The sequence below is a fragment of the Tenrec ecaudatus genome, chromosome 1 (genome assembly GCF_050624435.1).
Source record: "Tenrec ecaudatus isolate mTenEca1 chromosome 1, mTenEca1.hap1, whole genome shotgun sequence".
Lineage (NCBI taxonomy): Eukaryota > Metazoa > Chordata > Mammalia > Afrosoricida > Tenrecidae > Tenrec > Tenrec ecaudatus.
Genome location: NC_134530.1, coordinates 231682960 through 231702151, shown reverse-complemented (window position 1 = coordinate 231702151; position 19192 = coordinate 231682960). Strand labels below are relative to the sequence as shown.

The 19192-nt window shown below is 41.9% G+C and overlaps 1 protein-coding gene across 1 annotated transcript in view; it reads right to left on the bottom strand.

Moving 5' to 3' along the window:
* Positions 1–2131: 2131 nt before the first annotated feature.
* DTL (denticleless E3 ubiquitin protein ligase adapter) overlaps positions 2132–19192 on the bottom strand; it is a 58485-nt gene continuing 41424 nt past the window's right edge. Inside the window, exons 14-15 of the mRNA XM_075530099.1 lie at positions 7885–8687; positions 2132–2715 (exon numbers count right to left, since the gene is read on the bottom strand). Coding sequence (XP_075386214.1) covers positions 2620–2715; positions 7885–8687 — 899 coding nt within the window. The 3' untranslated portion in view covers positions 2132–2619. The remainder of the gene's footprint in view (positions 2716–7884; positions 8688–19192) is intronic.

Genomic DNA, 19192 nt, shown 5'->3' with positions numbered 1-19192 from the left:
CCTAGGGGACACGCTACACCCAGCAGCCAGCAGATGCGGTAGGGAGACAAGCACCAAATGCATCACTGTAGTCTATTCTTCATAGATTATTTCCCCCAGTTGCTTTTCAAAGCAAGAGAAATGGCATCACTGACAGGTATTGTTCGTGGAAAAAGGGAATGAATGCGGCAAGAGGACTTTTTCAACCACAAACTTTTGGAAGTTTCCTTAGGGGATCAGAGTCAGTTAATACCCAGGTAATGTTATGGCATGCTTTATTTTACAAACAGCAAATCTTAAGTCTTTTGCCTTTTTGCTTGGAATAGAAACTAGGGAGAATTTATGCTAAATTGTCCTTTGCAGATCTGGTCCTGCGAGATAGCTAGCTTAGGGGCAGGGGTTGTCCCTCCCACGCCTGCAAAGGCCCCCATAGAGGAGGTTGGAAAGAAATCAGGCAACCATTAGACACCTATGAAGACCCCAAACTGAGCATGCTGGTACTCAAGCCCCCGGAGCCAGGTACACCTGGGTGGACCAAACTAGGCCCAGGCTAAGACAGAACCCAGGTGAGCCTAATTCAGCCAATGGGGTCAACCAATACCATCAACCCCGCCTTCCCTGAACTGGGAGTGGGGGTGGGGGTGGGCTAGAATAAGGGCAGGGAGCACACTCTGTGATGCTCTCTTACCCTGCTCCTGGTTAGAGGTAGATGGGGAGAGTTTCCCTCCCTCTGTGTGGGTGCACATGCACCTGCTCCAGGCCTACTTGGGGCTCAAAGCCCCTTGGCTCACATGCTGTCTTACTTAGCCTCTAGGGCAGTGGATTCTCTACCTGTGGGTCACACGACCCGTTTATAGGGGTTGCCTACTACATCCTGCTTATCGATATTTACATTGATTCATAACAGTAGCAAAATTACAGTTATGAAGTAGCAACAAAAATTTTATGGTTGGGGTCACCACCACAATGAGGAACTGTATTAAAAGGGTTGCATCACGAGGAAGGTTGAGAACTGTTCTGGGGTTCTTGTGCTTTTTCTGGTCTCTGTGGATTCTGCCACCAAGATCCACACGCGTGGGTGCTCCTTTTCATGTGGTTGTTCAGCCCAGCTGTGAACCCCTTTGAGACCGACAAACCTGAACTTGTCCCGTCCTTCATAAAAACCCACCTGGATTTCAAAACGGGCTTCTGCGTGACTTCTTTCACCGTGCGAAGCCAAGAACTGAGGTCTTACTGACTCTAGAACCCTAACAGTCGTTACAAGCACACCTTCAAATAATCCAAGGAATTAAAGAGTGTTCATTTAGAACAGATTTTAAAATTATGACAATAAGGAAAGAGAAGTCTGTGCAACTCTCAAGGACATGAATAAAACAAATCCAGTTTCATGGGTGGAAAGGGACTCTTCCCTCCCTTCAAGTAAAGAGTAGAAGGAGCTTACTTCCATGAAGTTAAAATGGAGAGAAACAGTAAACAATGGGGCTCATTACGAGGTGCTTAACACATAACTGCTAAGGGGAAGGGTCTTCGAAGTATTTTGCACATTAAGAAACAATTTATACACTCCTGTCATTCAATAACTAGTGGAAATGTAATGATTCTTTTTTGGGGGAAGGGTGGAGTTTCAGGGTCATTATAAAAATTTTTTACAATTAAGGCATCAAGTTGAGAAAGACATTTTCCATGTTTTAGATTTTCATTTAGTTTTCTTATTTTAATAAAGAAATCACTACTTATTAAAATCTGATAGCTTATTTATTTTTTTAAAGTTGCAGACTCAGAACTGAATATGACAGGTGATTTGAGGCCCAGTTTCACTGCGTGACTATTGATTTCATATACATCTTCCACTAGCAAATGTTGAAAAGTCTTAACTCCCAACACAGAAAGGGATGTTGGGTTGATAACTGCTTGCTAAAAAGATGGAGATATTAAACCTCACACAGGAATACTAAAGAATACCTATATTTGGTGAAACGAAGATGAACAATGTTCCCATTGTTGTTCTCATTTCTTCAAGGGATGACATCTATCGCTGGTTTTAAAATAAAGAGAACTCAACAGACTGTACCTTCTATTGAATCAGTACAAAAGTGCCTGTCTGAATATCATCTTACATAATACCAGACAAAGAAAAACCAAAAGCCACAAAAGTTGAGTGAAAAGATTATATATTTCAAATAACGTTACAGGTAGGTAAGGCAGACTAGAAGCAGGGAGTTTAGGTAGAGGGTTTACACACAACAGGTCTACTGCTGCGGCTGGCAGACATTTCTCACCGACACAGAAAGCTTCAGAGTGACAAGAAACACATGTCTTTTTTGCCTCCATGAGTTGGGATTGTAGAGAAGATGAATTCTTTAAAAAGACAATGACTAATTCACTGAAAATGTTAGTGATAAAATTTTACTTTAGGAAATTTGGATAGAGCATTCACCCCAAGGACGCTGCCTAAATAATATGGTAATAGATTCAGACTAGGAGAATTTCCAAGTTCAAAGAATTTTCTCTAAAAATAAAAGAGAGTAGCTTATATAAAGACTATAGTATACAGTCGCCTGGTATTTAATATATTTCTCATTGTATTGTAGTGAGCCATTTACTTCACATTCGAATCTACACTCACATTCGAATCTACAGTTAGGCGGACTGTTCAGGGCGACCACTGAAGTCGTCTTGGGACTTTCGATGGAAGTAGGTACAGATCTTTCTCATTGTGCAGGGAGTCACAGTGACCTGGAAGAACAAAGTTCAGATTTCAGGGATTAACAAGGAAAAAGTTCAACTGTTAGCACAGCAAGTTATCACTAAGAGGGTATTTTAATGAGGATGCCCAGCTTTCAGTCAGCTTTCAGTCTCAATTATCTTTACGGGAATGTCTCTTTTGGGTGGATATATACTGAATATAATAAAAATGAATAACAGCATAAAGGCATAGATTTTTCAATGTGAACAAAACATATTTACAAGTTAAGTCTCCCAGTGGAACTACAGGGCTACAACCAACTCTTTGAAGTAAATGGAAGTGTTTCTGACATTTATAAATGAGCTAGGAATTCAAATGGCAGCTATTACTCTCTTTCAGAAAAGTCTACATTATTACACAGCCCAACACAACAAACTGTCCTCGGTGTCTTAGCCGTTAGGCCTCTTCCTGGCATTATTTGGAGTGCTGAGTCAGAAGACAGCATCGGGGAGACCACACCAGCTGTGGTTTCTTACATAGGGAGCTCCACTCTATTTTCAGCTATTAAGTTATACTAACTTATCATCCTAGTTTTAAATATGAGAAGAATCTGGACCTACAAATTCCAGCATAAGACAAAAAAGGTAAGTATTGGAAAAAGAATGAGGTATTAAGGGACTTCTAAGAGCAGTTGTATATGGAGAGTCATGGTGGCTAGTTGGTTATGCATTGTGCTGCCAATTGTAAGGTCAGTGGTTCGAACCCACCAGTCACTCTGCAGCCTTGAAAAAGATTTAAAGGTTTGGAAACCCAAAAGGGCAGTTCTTCTCTGTCCTGTAGCATTACTGTGAGTTAGAATCGATTTGATGGCAATGGATTTTTCATTTTGGTACCGGAGGCTGTGTAATATATATGGAGACTACAAGTTGGATACTGCAAAAGCTTGGGAAGAGCAGAAAATAAAAAAAGAAAACCAAAAGGCACATCTGTGGATGGTGAGGGCAGTATACAGTGCTGGAAAATGCAAGACCTCAGAGCAATTCTCATTGCTGTGTTCTACCTCACAAATCTGCCTAGACCAGAGGAAGTACATAGGCACAGATAGCAACTGGAAACACAGGGAATCCAGGGAAGATGACTCCTCCAGGACCAGTGGTGATACCTGGAGGGTGGGGGGAGGGTGAGGTGGAAAGGGGGAACTGATTACAAGAATCTACATATAGCCTCCTCCCTAGGGGAGGGACAGCAGAGAAGAGGGCGGCGGTGGGGGGGGGGGAAGATGTCAGACAGTGTAACATATGACAAAATAATAATAATATATGAATGAGGTAGGGGGAGTAGGGAGGGAGAGGGTAAATGAGCAGCAGATATTAAGGGCTCAAGTAGAAGGCAAATGTTTTGAGAATGATGATGGCAACAAGTGTACGTATGTTCTTGACCCAATGGATGGATGTATGGATTGTGATAAGAATTGTATGAGCCCCCAATAAAATGATTATTAAAAAAACACATTTCAGAATACATTCTAATATCTAGAAGTCAATAGATAATTCATGTTGAATGTTTCAGGTGAGGCTGACCCCAAGCTTCTTTATAAGAAAAATTCTAACTTCTCCTTGAAGAGTTTCTGTGCACAGGAGGAGAGCTGTGCCATGTTATAACCAGACTGGGACATTTTAATTCTCATAAAGAGAAGTCTGAACTCTGACCGACTCATTTGGGGTTTTAGAACATTTATTTAAGGTACAGTAACTCTTATTTATGGCCCCTTTTAAAGATAATAAATTGGAACTGCCTGCTTTTCAGTTACTAATAAAGGTGAAGTGACACTTGGGGAAAATGCCAAGTTCATGTAATTTGCACTGTTCAAATGTATCTTTAGATCAAAGGACATTATGGGAAGTATAACTTGACCTGAATACTTGGTTCGAGAGAAGCTACTTTAAATAAAGCCAGTGCGCATGTGCTCTATCTCAGGGCTGATATAATATTAAAATATCCTGATTTTTTATTGGTGAGCAGAGTAAAGACAAGTATATGGCATTATGTGCTATCTTTCAAAAACTCGAGCTGGCAGGGGAAACGGGTGCCACTTTTGGAATCAGCAGGTCAATATACTGTATATACTTGCATATAAGCTGACCTGAATATATTGGCCGAGGCACCAAATCTTACCACTCAACGGCATTAAAAATGTGCTGAAAAACTCAGCTTACCCACGACTATACACAGTACCCAGAAACAAGTCTAACATTTGAGGCACCAAAATGTGTGTTGGCTGGTGTTCACATAAAGAAAAAAATTATTTGAGATATTTTCCTTTCAAAACACAAGTTAGACTAGCACAATACCCTTTTTAAAAATTTCAAAAACTTACACATTAGTGAAAATAAATTTTCGTTTAAATTGCTTTTCTGCTAATACATAGCTCAGACCAAAACACCAAATCCAAACACACCGATTTCAACTCACAGTGACCCTACATAGAGGGGCTTTGTTTGGACCAGGAGCAATGAGTAGATGAACCGTAGATAGAAGAAAGACTTCCTTCTGTGTTGCTCGGCCCCCTTTTCTGTAGTGGTAAGGGTCTTTGTTGGAATTCATGTTCTCAGTAGACCTTAAAACAATGTGTAATCAGGGAATCCAGGGCAGATGATCCCTTCAGGACCAGGGGTGTGAGTGGCAATACTGGGAGGGTAGAGGGAGAATGGGCTGGAAAGAGGGAACCGATTACAAGGATCTACATGTGACCTCCTCCCTGGGGGACGGACAGCAGAAAAGTGGGTGAAGGGATACGGCGGACAGGGAAAGATATGACAAAATAATATTTTATAAGTTATCAAAGGCTCATGAAAGAGAGGGAGTGGGGGGAAAATGAGTTGATGCAAAGGGCTTAAGTGGAGAGCAAATGTTTTGAGAAAGATCAGGGAAATGAATGTATAGATGTGCTTTACACAATTGATGTATGTATGGATTGTGAAAAGAGTTGTATGAGCCCCTAATAAAATGATTAAAAAGAAAAAAATTCTGACTGAAAAAACAAAAAACAACCATGTGTAACATAGTGGTTATGCATTAGGCTGCTAACTGCAAGGTCTGTATTTCAAAACCACCAGCTGCTCCACAGGATAAAGAGGAGGCTTTCTACTCCTGTAGAGAGTTACAGCCTTGGAAACGCACAGGGTTTTCCTTATAAGACAGGATTGCTATGAGTAGTGAGTTTCATTTTTGAGTATGGGATAGACTTCACGATAAAACATGGAGGTCATGGCTTAAACTGGGACTGGCTCAAAGTTATCTAGCTTCTGCCCAAGGGGAAGATCTTGCTGATCATGATTCTTGGATCCGATTTCAATCACCTCCTAATCTTCTATGTAACACAGAACAAGAGCTACTAGGCTTAACTACAAGGACTTCCTTAACCCATCTCCTCTTAACCTGCAAACTGATTACCCCTTAAATTGCTTTTTATAAAGCTGTTTCACCTTATTTTAAAATATCAAAAACTGTAATTACAAACTGTAAATCTACTTAAGTGTTTTGGAATTTTCCCCAGGAACAATAGCTTTATCTATATAAAGAAGGTATGGCACAAACCATGAGGCAGCTTCAAAAAGTTTATGGGAACATCCATAATCTTTTAGTTTTATTTTTCACAAAATATTTGGAGTCTCCTTGTATATGATGTTTACAAGAAACAAACCTTAAATTCAAGGACACAAACAGGTTGAAAGTAAAAGGATGGAACAACATATCCCATGCAAATAATACCCAAGAGTTGAGGTGGCACTCTTAATATCTTCTAAAACAGGCTTCCAGACAAAATCTATCGAAATCGGTAAGATGGACATTATATCGTGGTAATAAAATGCCACAAACCAAACTCACTGTCATTGAGGCAATTCTAAGTCAGCCACCCTATAGGACAGGGAAGAACCGCCCTTAGGGTTTCAAAGACCGTCTCTCGACGGGCGTTGAAAGCCACTTCTTTCCCTCGTGGAGCAGCTGTAGTTTGAAACGGCTGACCTTGTAGGTGGCAGCCAAGTCATAACCACCACACCGCCAATTCCTCAGACACACAATATGTATTCTACTCCAGTGCATACGAAGCATTCTATACGACAGCCCTCATTTTAAATGACAAAGCAAGTCCTAGACTTTAAACAACTGAAAAAATTTTCTTATGACAACAGTAAGAAATTGGAACAAAAAACAACTTAGAAAATGTAGAAATAGGGAAATTAAACACAATTAAACTATAACTGGATCATGAAAGAAATGCAGCAAAAGCAGTAATCCAATAAGAAACTTTGCAATAATGCCTACATTTTAAAAAGCTGAAAAAATTTTAATTAACAGCTTAACTCAAAAATCCCAGCAACCGGAAGAGAAGAGCAAATTAAGCCTAAAACTATCAGAAGAAAGGAAACAACAAAGATCAGATCAGGATTGAACAAACAGAAATAGAATCAACAAAACAGATTTAAAAATCAGTGAAATTGCAAAACCATTAGCTCAACTAAGAAAAGATGCAAATAACTAAAATAAAAAATGAAAGAGGGCATTATGACAATTGACCCGATGGAAATATAAACCGAATTTTGACAGAATGTTATAAGTGACTATATGGTAACAAACAGGATAACTAAGCTACATAAAATGGGCAAATTCTTAGAAGCACTCAGCCTACTCAAAAGGCAACAGAGAATCTCAACAAGACGATAAAGAAGTGAAGAGAATCACCTAGTGATCAAAAATTCTCTGCCCTCCCACTGAAAAAAGGTCCAGGACTAGAGGGTTTCACTAGTGAATGCTACCCAACATTTAGAGAAGAATCGATACCAATACTGGTTAAGATCTTCTAGAACAGAAAGCGGGAAAATTATTTTTTAAAGGGGATGGCATACTAACAAAGGCGGAGTTGTTTTTAAATTGATCTCCTGGGGTCTCAGGAAGGCCTGGGAAAATCAGGCAGTAGGACTGAGTATGAACCCAGCAGCAGGAATTAAATAGGTTCCCCAGTTACAGTTGAATTTTGGGTAATATTTAGTAGAAAATAACTAAACATGGCCCATGTAATAATCACCCTATATTTTTATGTGCTAAATCTAGCAATCTTAAGGAGAGAGATTTGCTTTTAAAAATCATTCTGAGAAGAGGATCTGTGTCTGACCGCTTCTAGGTAAGGAATTTATCTTCCAACTACCATGCTGACTTACCGGGCTTGGTGATGTCTTTCCATTCTGTCTCTTGGAACTAGGAGATGAGAGCTCAGCCTTCCGTTTGGCTGCCATGGCTAATAACCAGTTTTTATTCTCTGGAGAGCTATTCTCTTTGCCCACGACTTCAGATCCTTCTTCACAAGCTCTCAAAGGAAGAGGACGTGCTCCACAGCTTTCTGAAGCATAAGGACTGGCAGGAGAAAGGGGCTGGGAGATGCTCATATTAGCTCCTTCAACTCTGCTTGATTTGGTAAGACTTTCCAAGCTCTTACCAAGGTCTTCCTGGTTACCAGCCAGGCAGCACAGATCCACATGAAGCCCGTCAGCTTTGTCATCAAGCTCAGTCACACAACTGCAACTCTTCAAACACTTTTGTTTCACAGTTTCCAGGCAGCTCGAGTCGAGTCTCCTCTTGACTCTGTTTCTAGACTCTGAGCACGCCGCTGCCTGGGACGATTTCTGACTCACAGGAATGAGGGCTTTTCTTGGAGATGGGATCTTGGTCTCAGAAGCAGGTGGAGTGATAGGAGGAGATGAGAAAGGTGTTTGGGCCATCCAGTTTCGAATCGACATCTTGAGAGACAATGGCTTGGGTGAGATGGAACAGAAGGAGTCTCTGCTTGTAGGAGTATGGGCCATGGCAGGAGGGGTTTTAGCAGACAACGTGGGCGTATTAGAAGGAAGTGGGAGGTCTCCGGTACAGCTTGGAGCACAAGCTGCTGATGAGGGTGAGGAAGCCAATGGACTGCTCTTGACCCGGGGGGCTTTGGCTGGAGTACTCTGGCTACTCATTGCTGTTACTGAAAAAGAAGAGGGTCATGAAAATTAGAAATGAAAAATCACTTGATGTGAAATATACAAGGGAGTACCCCCCAAAACCCAGAATTCCCCCCCCTAAAAAAAGCTAGGTATTTGAATTTCTTTACAAAACAACCTTCAAAGTACTCTCCATTACACTTAATACATTTGTCAAATCTGTGATTCCATTCTTAGAAACATTTTTCAAATTCATCTGTTTGGATGGTTGACAGCACCTCCCTCATTTTTCTTCACGTCTACGTCAATCACTGTCCTTTCATATATCCCTCATCATTTGCAGAAACAAAAAGAAGTCACCTGGAGTGAGGTCAGGTAAGGAGCATGGGACTAGAGAGGCATGCTGTTTTTTGCAAAAAACTGGCACACTGAGAAGGCTGCATGAGCAGGTGCATTGTCGTGGTGGGAAAACCAGTGCCCCGTCTGCCACAAACCAGGCCTTTTTTTTTTTAAACATTTTATTAGTGGCTCATACAACTCTTATCACAATCCATACATATATCAATTATATAAAGCACATCTGTACATTCTTTGCCCTAATAATTTTCAAAGCATTTGCTCTCCACTTAAGCCCTTTGCATCAGGTCCTCTTTTTTCCCCTCCCTCCCCGTTGCCCCCTCCCTCATGAGCCCTTGATAATTTATAGATTATTATTTTGTCATATCTTGCCCTATCCGGCGACTCACTTCACCCCCTTCTCTGTTGTCTGTCCCCCAGGGAGGGGGTCACATATAGATCCTTATAATAAGTTTCCCCTTTCCAACCCACTCACCCTCTACTCTCCCAGTATCGCCCCTCACACCCCTGGTCCTGAAGGTATTGTCCACCCTGGATTCCCTGTGCCTCCCGCTCCTATCTGCACCAGTGTACATCCTCTGCTCTATCCAGTCCTGCAAGGTAGAATTTGGATCATGGTAGTGGGGGGGGGGGGGGGGAGGAAGCATCCAGGATCAAACCAGGCCTTTTTTTGTGGCACTCTGTCACACTATCTTTCAGAACCTCTAAATCAGTGGTTCTCGACTCCTTATGGGTCGAACGACCCTTTCACAGGGGTCACCTAATACATCCTGCATCGGATATTTACATTACAATTCATAACAGTAGCAAAATGACAGTTATGAAGTCGCAAGAGAAATAATTTTATGGGTGGGGGTCACCATCACATGAGGAACTGTATGAAAGAGTTGCGGCACTAGGAAGGTTGAGAACCACTGCTCTAAACAGAAAGCCTGATTGACAACTTTCTGACCTGATGGAGTGAACTCTATGAGTAAAGATTTTCGATCTGTTTGGGAAGTTGATGGATGTCCAGAACAATGTTTGTCACCAATCAGCATTTCACCTTTTAGGAAATGAGAATACCACCCGTAAACTCCCACCCCACCAGCACTGTCCTTGTATGCTGTGTTCCACGTCACAGCAGTTTCTGCAGCATTTTCCCTGAGCAGGAAACAACATTTCACAGCCAACATGGTTCTCTTAAATTGGCCATCACACAAAACCAGGTTTGAGCGAAACGGCTTTTATGAGAAAATTCACTGTGACCAGAGAGAACCTTCCCAGGTGACGCTACTCGGTGCACTAACTGAGAGCGAGTTGCTTGATGCTCGCTTACAGGGCAAAACTGTGTACTATAAAAGATATGCCCAGCCCTGGCCCACAAGGCCTTGAGGATGATGTTCCTGATTAGAGCAGCCAGTCTATAGAGAGGACCACATGGCCGGCCCCACTATGAGACATTATGTCTCTTACTGACCCATAGCCCTACAGGGGACAACACCAGAGACACAGTGCAGGAATTGTGCCTGATCTCATCCCGCCACACTGGGGCAAAACACTAAGGGGGCACACTGGGGCAAAACACTAAGGGGGTGCAACATAACAGCAAAGGAATAGAGCGGCTAGGTCCTCAGGGAATGCTGAAGGTAGACTTCTGGGCCAGGGTGTGTTGCCCCAATAGACTAGACTAGAAAACATACCTAAAGGCCAACAAACACTCCTTGAACTAACCACAAGCTTTTCTTTCTTGCTTTTTTTTTTTTGGTCATTGGTTTGTTATAGTTGTTGTTTTGTTATATATTGTTGCTTGGTTTTGCTGTCTTGTTTTTGTGCATGCTATTATCTCCACAGGTCTGTTTAAATAAGATAGGCTGGATGAACAATCTGGAGGAGAAAACAATGGGACCAACAGTTCCAGTGGAACATGGGAGAAGGGGAGGTCAGGGGAAAAGTAGTGGTGTTAACAAACCCAGGGACAAGGGAACAAGTGATCCAAATAGGTGGTGAGGAGGGTGTAGGAGGCCTGGTAGGGCGTGACCAAGGGTAATGTAACCGAGAGGAATTACTGAAACCCAAATGAAGACTGAGCATGATAGTGGGACAAGAAGAAAGTCAAAGGAAATAGAGGAAAGATCTAGGAGGCAAAGAGCATTTATAGAGGTCTAAATAAAGGCTTGTACATATGCAAATATATTTATATATGATGATGAGGAAATAGATCTATGTGCATATATTTATAGGTTTAGTATTGAGGTAGCAGAAGGACATTGAGCCTCCACTCAAGTACTCCCTCAATGCAAGAATACTTATTCTATTAAATTGGCATTCTGTGATGCTCACCTTCCCGACACAACCTCTGAAGACAAAGCGGGTGAATAAGCAAATGTGGTCAAGAAAGCTGATGGTGCACGGCTATCAAAAGATAGTATCTGGTGTCTTAAAAGCTTGAAGGTAAACAAACAAGCGGCCATGTAGTTCAGAAGCAACAAAGCCCACATGTAAGAAGCACATCAGCCTGTGCGATCACGAGGTGCGGAAGGGATCAGTTATCAGGCATCAAAGAACAAAAAAATCGTATCATTGTGTGCTCACCTCCATGATAGGATCGCTGAAGAAAATGAGTGCATAAGCAAATATGGTGAAGAAAGCTGATGGTGCCCGGCTATCAAAAGATATAGCGTCTTGGATCTTAAAGGCTTGAAGGTAAACAAGCAGCCATTTAGCTCAGAAGCAACACCAGCCGGTGCAATCACGAAGTGTCACAGGAATCAAGTATCATCAGAACAAAAAATCTTATCATAGTGAATGAGGGGTGGAGTGCGGAGTGGAGACCCAAAGTCCATTTGTACGCCACTGGACATCCCCATACAGAAGCGTCTTGGGGAGGAGATGAGCCAGTTAGCGTGAGATGTAGCAACAATGAAATACAACTTTCCTCTAGTTCCTAAATGCTTCCTCCTATTTCACTATCATGATTCCAATTCTACCTTACAAATCTGGCTAGACCAGAGGATGTACACTGGTACAGATAGGAACTGGAAAGGCAGGGAATCCAGGACGGATGATCCCTTCAGGACCAGTGGTGTGAGTGGTGATACTGGGAGGGTAGAGAGAGGGTGGGTTGGAAAGGGGGAACCGATTTCCAAGATCTACATGTGATCTCCCAGGGGGAGGGACAACAGAAAAGTGGGTGAAGGGAGACGTCGGACAGGGCAAGATGATGACAAAATAATAATTTATAAATTATCAAGGGTTCATGAGGGAGGGGGAGCGGGAAGGGGAAAATGAGGAGTTGATGCCAGGGGCTTAGGTGGACAACAAATGTTTTGAAAATGATGAGGGCAATGAATGTATAAATGTGCTTTACACAACTGATGTATGTATGGATTGTGATGAGTTATATGAGCCCCTAATAAAACCATTAAAAAATTTTAAAAAGAAAGATATGTCCAGCAGAGCTTTTTTCCATTTTGGGCGCTCGGGAGAGTGGGGGTTAAGGAGTCTCTCGTATCCCCTCATACTTGTAACAAAATAGGAAGTACAGAAGAATACAAACAGGAGAAAGTTAAAAGCACACTGGAATGATCACTAGCATTTTCCTGGACTTGTGCGTGTGGCATCCATCACACACCCAAACCTGTTCCACACAAAAAATGAGATCCCTACATAGTGCTTACTGATCTGCTCTGAATATCAAGAGTTTTCTCTTACAGGATTCTTTTTAACAGCTACAAAATAGTCTTATGTTTTAAAATATAGGTGGTTCCCCGAGATACAGCGTGAACCTTTGGTAGTTAAGACAGTCTTCAGGGTGTTGCTAGTGTGCCTCTGTGAGCAGTGCTGCCAGTGACAGCTCTGTGCATGCCCTGGAGCAGTGCTGAGGCAGGTGGCACAGCACTGCGGCTCTCCAAGAGCAATAAATGGACAGCTTGCAAACCTGGCCGTCACTCACTATGCAACGTGGACACAACCCATTAACCTCAGTTTTCCAGGACAGTTAAATGGCAAAAATGTTCATTTTCACAAGAATTTGATCAATTATTTGTTAAGGCTATATGGTTACACATTGCTCCCACCTTAATTTATAGACTGCTACTATTTACCACGAGTTAAAGAAGCATTCCGAATTTCTAAGTGCTTATTCTCAGTAAAACACGCCAAGTTTATTTGCTAGGACACCTTATGCGTTGTCCCTTTGTTTATAAGCTTCATCGTGTACTTTGGCCAAATCCCGACACACCTCATGTTTTTACCGGATCTCCCCATTTGGCCCCAATACAGGCGGCACTCTATTTTCCCAATTTCCTTCTGAGCTCAACATTTCTGAAATGCTCTTGTTGTCAAATAACAAGGGCCTTCTATTTATTTGTCAGTCACAAAGGTTTTGAATTGTGACTCTGATATTGAATTCTAATTATTAAGTTGTATTCAGGTGCAACTGAATTAAGGCTGATATAGAAAAATAAAACCTCCTTTTATCTGGATCAGAGTTTTAACAGTAAGTACTCAATCCAGTCACTTAACCACCTGGTACTATAAGGGTTTCCACTACTCGATCAGTCTTGCCTGGGAACGGAGACATTTTACAAGGTGACTTTTGCTTAAATGTCTGTCATTAAGCATATGGTGTAAAAACAGCCAAAGTCACAATGCTACTTTCAATAACAATCATTAAGGGGAAATCCCCATTTTATATTACGTCTTCATAAAGTGCTATGCTAGAGCAGCCAGCCAACAAGAGAATCCTGTCCCTCACACTCACATTCTTGAGACTGACTATGTTAGTATCTCAGGAGGGAAGGAAGCGTTCTTTTGCTTCACTCCTCAGTGTGGGCTGACCGCCACTATACAGTAAGGACAGAGTTAGGCTGGGTCAATACACAGATGCTAAGGCAGGAAGAGAGAAGAAGAAAGAGCAGGCGGGCCAGGTCAAATCTCTGAGAGCCATGTGGTACTCATCTGAAGAGTTCAGTAACGGTCAACAGGTAATCTCACTATAAAGGAGGGAACGGGCCACGGAGGCCAAATTACAAAAGTAATGTAAGTTCATTGTAAACAACTCAAACATTACAGAGGGGAACAAGGTGAAAAGTAAACGTTTTTTCTCCCTTGCAGCCCACAATTTCTCAGGTAACCTAGAAGCACAAAGTTGTACGTATACCATACTTTAGAAGAACACCAAGAAAATACACAGATACACACAGACATGCACGCACGCACACACACCCCCCCCCCCCAATTTTTCCTTTCCTCTGAAGAGTGTATCTTTTCCTATTTCTTCATACATAGGAAACTCACTGCCATTGATGTCAGTTCCAACTCACAGTGGAAACTCTGGTGGGTTTCGGAGCCTGTAACTCTTTATGAGTATAGAAATCCATCTTTCTCCTGCAGTGGCTGGTGGTGTGGTCTAGAACTGCTGACCTTGTGGTTAGTAGCCCAACAAAAACCACTATGCCACTAAAGCTCCATATGTTCATATATAAACGTAACAAATTACTTTCAACAGTGCTATCATGTGACTACATCATCCTACAAATTTACGTATGACATGCCAATCAGTAATAGGTCGTCAACTTAAGTGGCTCATTCTGTACTGACCCTCCCCACAGGCACTAACAGACTGGGCCACTGCCCTAGAGGTTTCCTGAAAGTCATTCACTTGAGTTATAGAGAGTTTAAAAATCAGTCATGATTATCAATGTCTTTATAAAAGTTTATCACCTGCGCTCACACTACTTCCTCTGTCTTATTGCTTACTTTGCTATGTGAGGCTCCCGTTCAAGGAACTGCTCACAGCTTCCTGAACACGCTGTGCACTGTCACGTCTGCCTTTGTTTGTGTGGGTCGCTCGCCAAGTCTGCCCTTTCTTTGCCAGGCAACAATTCTCCTCATGTTTCAAGGTTCTGGAGACAGGGCTCCCTGCCTGTTGTGAAGCATTCACAAACGTCTTTCCTCTCCCAGAGGCCTCTGTTCACACAGCCAGGAGGAACATTTTTGAATCTGCTCCCTGGCCTAGAGGGAGCTCCTGGAGGCTAAGAATGACAGTTTACTCATCTTTAGGTCTGGTGCCCCCACCAAGTAATTATTACACAATGTTTACCTCCAGGCGTCACGAAACAAGCTTTACAATCATCCTGCTGACTTGTCTGTTGCAAGCTACTTAACACAGGTAAGATTTCTTCTCTTTATGATAAGGACAATCACCTTCGTCACTCAGGAATGCCTGGACCAGAGGTTCTCACTCCTGAATGCATATCAGACTTACTTGAATCTTTATTAAAATGCAGGTGCTTGGCCTCCAGCCAGACCTACTGAACCCATCTCTGGGGACATGAAAGTGTTCACAAAGCTCCGTCCACAGTTCTGAAGCAGAGCCAGGGTAGGAACCATGCTGGGACAGTGGCATGAGATCTCTGGCTATAACACTCTGAAAGAGGAATAAGGGATAGATAGAGCAGGTGCTAGCTGGGAAAGGTAGGGCAGAGGGAAAAAGTGTGTTGGCACTTCCAGTTTTCCAGTTGGTATGCTCAAAGGGCCAGAAGAGAGGCTACATGGCTCAGGACATCAGTGAAGGGTCGGGAACCATTAGAAGCCTGGGAAAGTAGAGGCACGCCATTTTCAAAATGGCGGTGTAGCTAGCAGGAGCCAGCTTAGAGGGTTGAATGGGCACTATACTAGCCTCCCGCACTCATGTCAAGAGTGTTGTGCTGTGGTACTCTTGAGATTAGATTCCTGGGGAAATCTAGGCATAATTCCAGGTCAGAGGTTCACTTGAACTTTGCTATATTCCAGAATGGTTTTCAGCCTGTACTTTAGAATTAGACTGCAAGGGCTTAGATTTTGGCTTAATCACCACTTCACAGTGGTGTGATCTTTGGCAAGTCTAACCTCCCTGAGCTTCAGTTTCAATTATTTTGAGAATTAAGTGAGATAATTCAGGTCCTGCGTAGTGCTAGCAATTAACAGGCTCAGCCACCAACTGAAAGGCTGGATCCAGGTCTGAGTCCACTCAAAGAAGCCTGGGGATATATTTCCAACAAATCAGTCACGGAAAACCTTACGGAGCAAGTTCTACACGGACACACATGGGGTTGTCATCAGTTGGAATCAATGCAATACCAAATTGGTTTTAAAAAAAATAACAATAGCCATAGTATTCAATACTGACCAAAATGTTACTAAGATTTAGTTAACATGCGTAATATTTTTGGTGATTTGGCTTCCAAAACTAAGAATGACACATTTAAAATTCTCAGCTAAAAAAGTCATGCTTTTTTTTAATTAAAAAAATCTTCAAACAGTTAAAGTTACTAACATAAGAATTCTACTTCTGAGAACTTATTTTAATGTAAGAGGGGAACTTACTTTAATGGAAGAGGGGATTCTAACTTCTAATCAAATATTGCCAACAGAATGTCCAACTACAAGAGAATAGCTAGGTAATCTATGGAACATTAAGTGAAATGTTTTAAACAGTGTTACACCAACCAAATATTAAAACACACACACACGCACACAAGAAATCAAAATGTGTGACAGTAAAGCTCTGGTTATTTAAAAAATAATTTCTATGAATAAAAAAGGAGACAAAAATAACTTAAACTTGAGAGAAAAGTATAAGGTTAAGTCAAAAAGTATTGCTGCTAGCATTCCAGTTCATACATAGACAGGTTTACTTCAAAGTAGCGGGGACTGCAGATAAACTCTCTCTTAGTGGTACACTTCTTCGTCTCACTAGGGTGCCTTTAAAAAGAAGGGGGTCCAATCATAACAGTGGATTCTAATGGATGTGCTGAGCAGTTAAATTCAAGGCAGAGAAGTTAGCTCAGACGGTTATGGCAACTGTTTTAGGGTTTCAAAGCTGTAATCTTGATATTTTCTCAAGGGAAGTAGGCAATCGTGAGGGCCTAGGAAAGCTGAGTCAGGAAAAGTTTTGCTAAGTTATTGTTTTATCATGACGATGCACCTGCTTGCTCTTCCGGGGGGCGGGGGGGTAGCAAGGACTGTGCCATGGAGATTTTGTTGGGAAACTTTACCTTTAGCCTTTCCACCCTACAGTCCTGATCTTGTCCTTTAACTCCTCTTTTTGTTGGTCACCAAACTCAAAGAAAATTAAAAAGCAATGCAACTCGACATCATCTTCAAGGATGTCAAAACTGCTAGTTTAACATGGTATAGATCAGAGAGTAGAATTTTGGGGGAAGGGCTACAGAAAAGGAAACACAGCCTTCAAGAGTATGCCCACCTAAGTATAAAACAGGTCTAACTCTGTTTCAGAACATGAGTTGAATACAAGAATATTACTAAGAGAACTTGTCTGCAGACATCTACTGCTCGCAGAGACGTGTTTTTACACACCTTCAGTGGAATGAACCAGTGCATGTATGACCTGGAACCCTAGTGGCAATATTGATTTTACTTATGCTCAGCAGTGTGTGTATGTATACCCAAAGTGGGCTTTGAAAGTCAAAGAAAAATAGACTAAAAGACCATGGAATTTTGCTTTCTGGCAGCAGGGCCCTACTTTGCTCTATCTTCATGGCTGATGCCTGAACGATGTCTTTCCCCCAAATAGACGAAGGTCTATTTCAGTGTGAGACGATGCATACATATATGAGAGGGCTTTCCTTTCCCTTCATGGCAGTAGGGATGAATTTTTGAGAGGAAGATATCAAATAGCTGTAGGAATCTCTATCACAGCATTGTCCTATAGCTGAGTTGGCACTATGAAGAATTCCATGGGATTCATTTACATTATTTCCAGACGTTTTTCTATCAATGCTCTAGTCTGAAATTTGATAGTGAGCCACTTTAAAACTGTTTTAAGGCAACTTGGACAACTAAGCAATGGCCATCTTTAAATCTCATTTTTTTTTTTTGGTGATTCTGAAGATTCAGGAAAATAATCACTCTTTCTATATGACTAAGATGAAGCTCCATGGTCATCCCTTGATTACTACATGAACCAAATCCACTGACATCAAATCTATTCCGACTTATTGCGAACTATAGGACAGAATAGAACTGTCCCTTTATATTTATGAGTTTCAATCTTTTGGATAGCAGCCCAAAGCATAACCGCTAGGCCACTAGCCTTCCTTGAGTGTAAATCTTTACAGGGAGCAGATAGTCAAATATTTCTTCTGAAAAGCAAGAGATGGGTTAGAACTGTTAACCTTGTAGTCAGTAGCCCTCTATGTCATTTGTAGTCTCATAAATGAATGGCTAAATTGCTTGAATTCCCTGAAGAATCTGAAACAAAATGCTTATTAACAAAATGTGGTATAGCTTCTCTTTCCACCAAGTTTGCTATCTGGCCCACCCTCACTCAGCCTGACCACCATAGAGGCAAACCCAACCGGCAGCCACGGAGTTGACTCCAATTCAGAGTAACCTTGGAAGACTGAGTAGCATTGCTCCTTTGGGTTTTCTGAGACTTTAAATCTTTACAGGAGCAGAAAGCCTCATGTTTCTCCAGAACAGCTGGTGGGTTTGAATTGATGGCCTTGTGATTGGTTATCAGTTCAGCGGATGACCTATATCATCAGAGTTCCTTGAGCTGCCGTTGTGTTCAGTGCTATCGGTCGGTTCTGACCAACAGTGACTCTGCTGTGCACAAGAGAATAAAATATTGCGAGGTCTTGTGCCATACTCAGAATTATTTCTATGCTTGAGTCATTTTTTGCAGCCACTGTGTCCTTCTACGTTGTTGCGGCCTTCCTCTTTTTCTCTGCCCCTATACTTTACCAAGCATGATGTCCTTCTCCAGGGACTGCTCTCTCCTGACGACATGACCAAAGTATGTAAGATGTCTCAAGCATCGCTGCCTCTAAAGAGCACTCAATCAAACTTCTTCCCAGACAGATTCGTGAGTCCTTGTGGCAGTCCATGGCACTCTCACTACTCTTTGCCAGCACAGTTTAAATGGACCTCTTCTTTCTTACCCGGAGTTCCAACTGTCACATGTATCTGGGGCCATTAAAAATACCATGGCTTGGCAGGAGTGGAGAGGGAGGGGGGAAAAAAAGAGGACCTGATGCCAGGGGCTTAAGTGGAGAGCAAATGTTTTTAAAATGATGAGGGCAATGAATGTACAGATGTGCTTTACATAATTGATGCATGTATGGATTGTGATAAGAGTTGTATGAGCCCCTAATAAAATGTTTTTAAAAAAAGATTTGATCAATAGACAATCAAATCCAGCTAT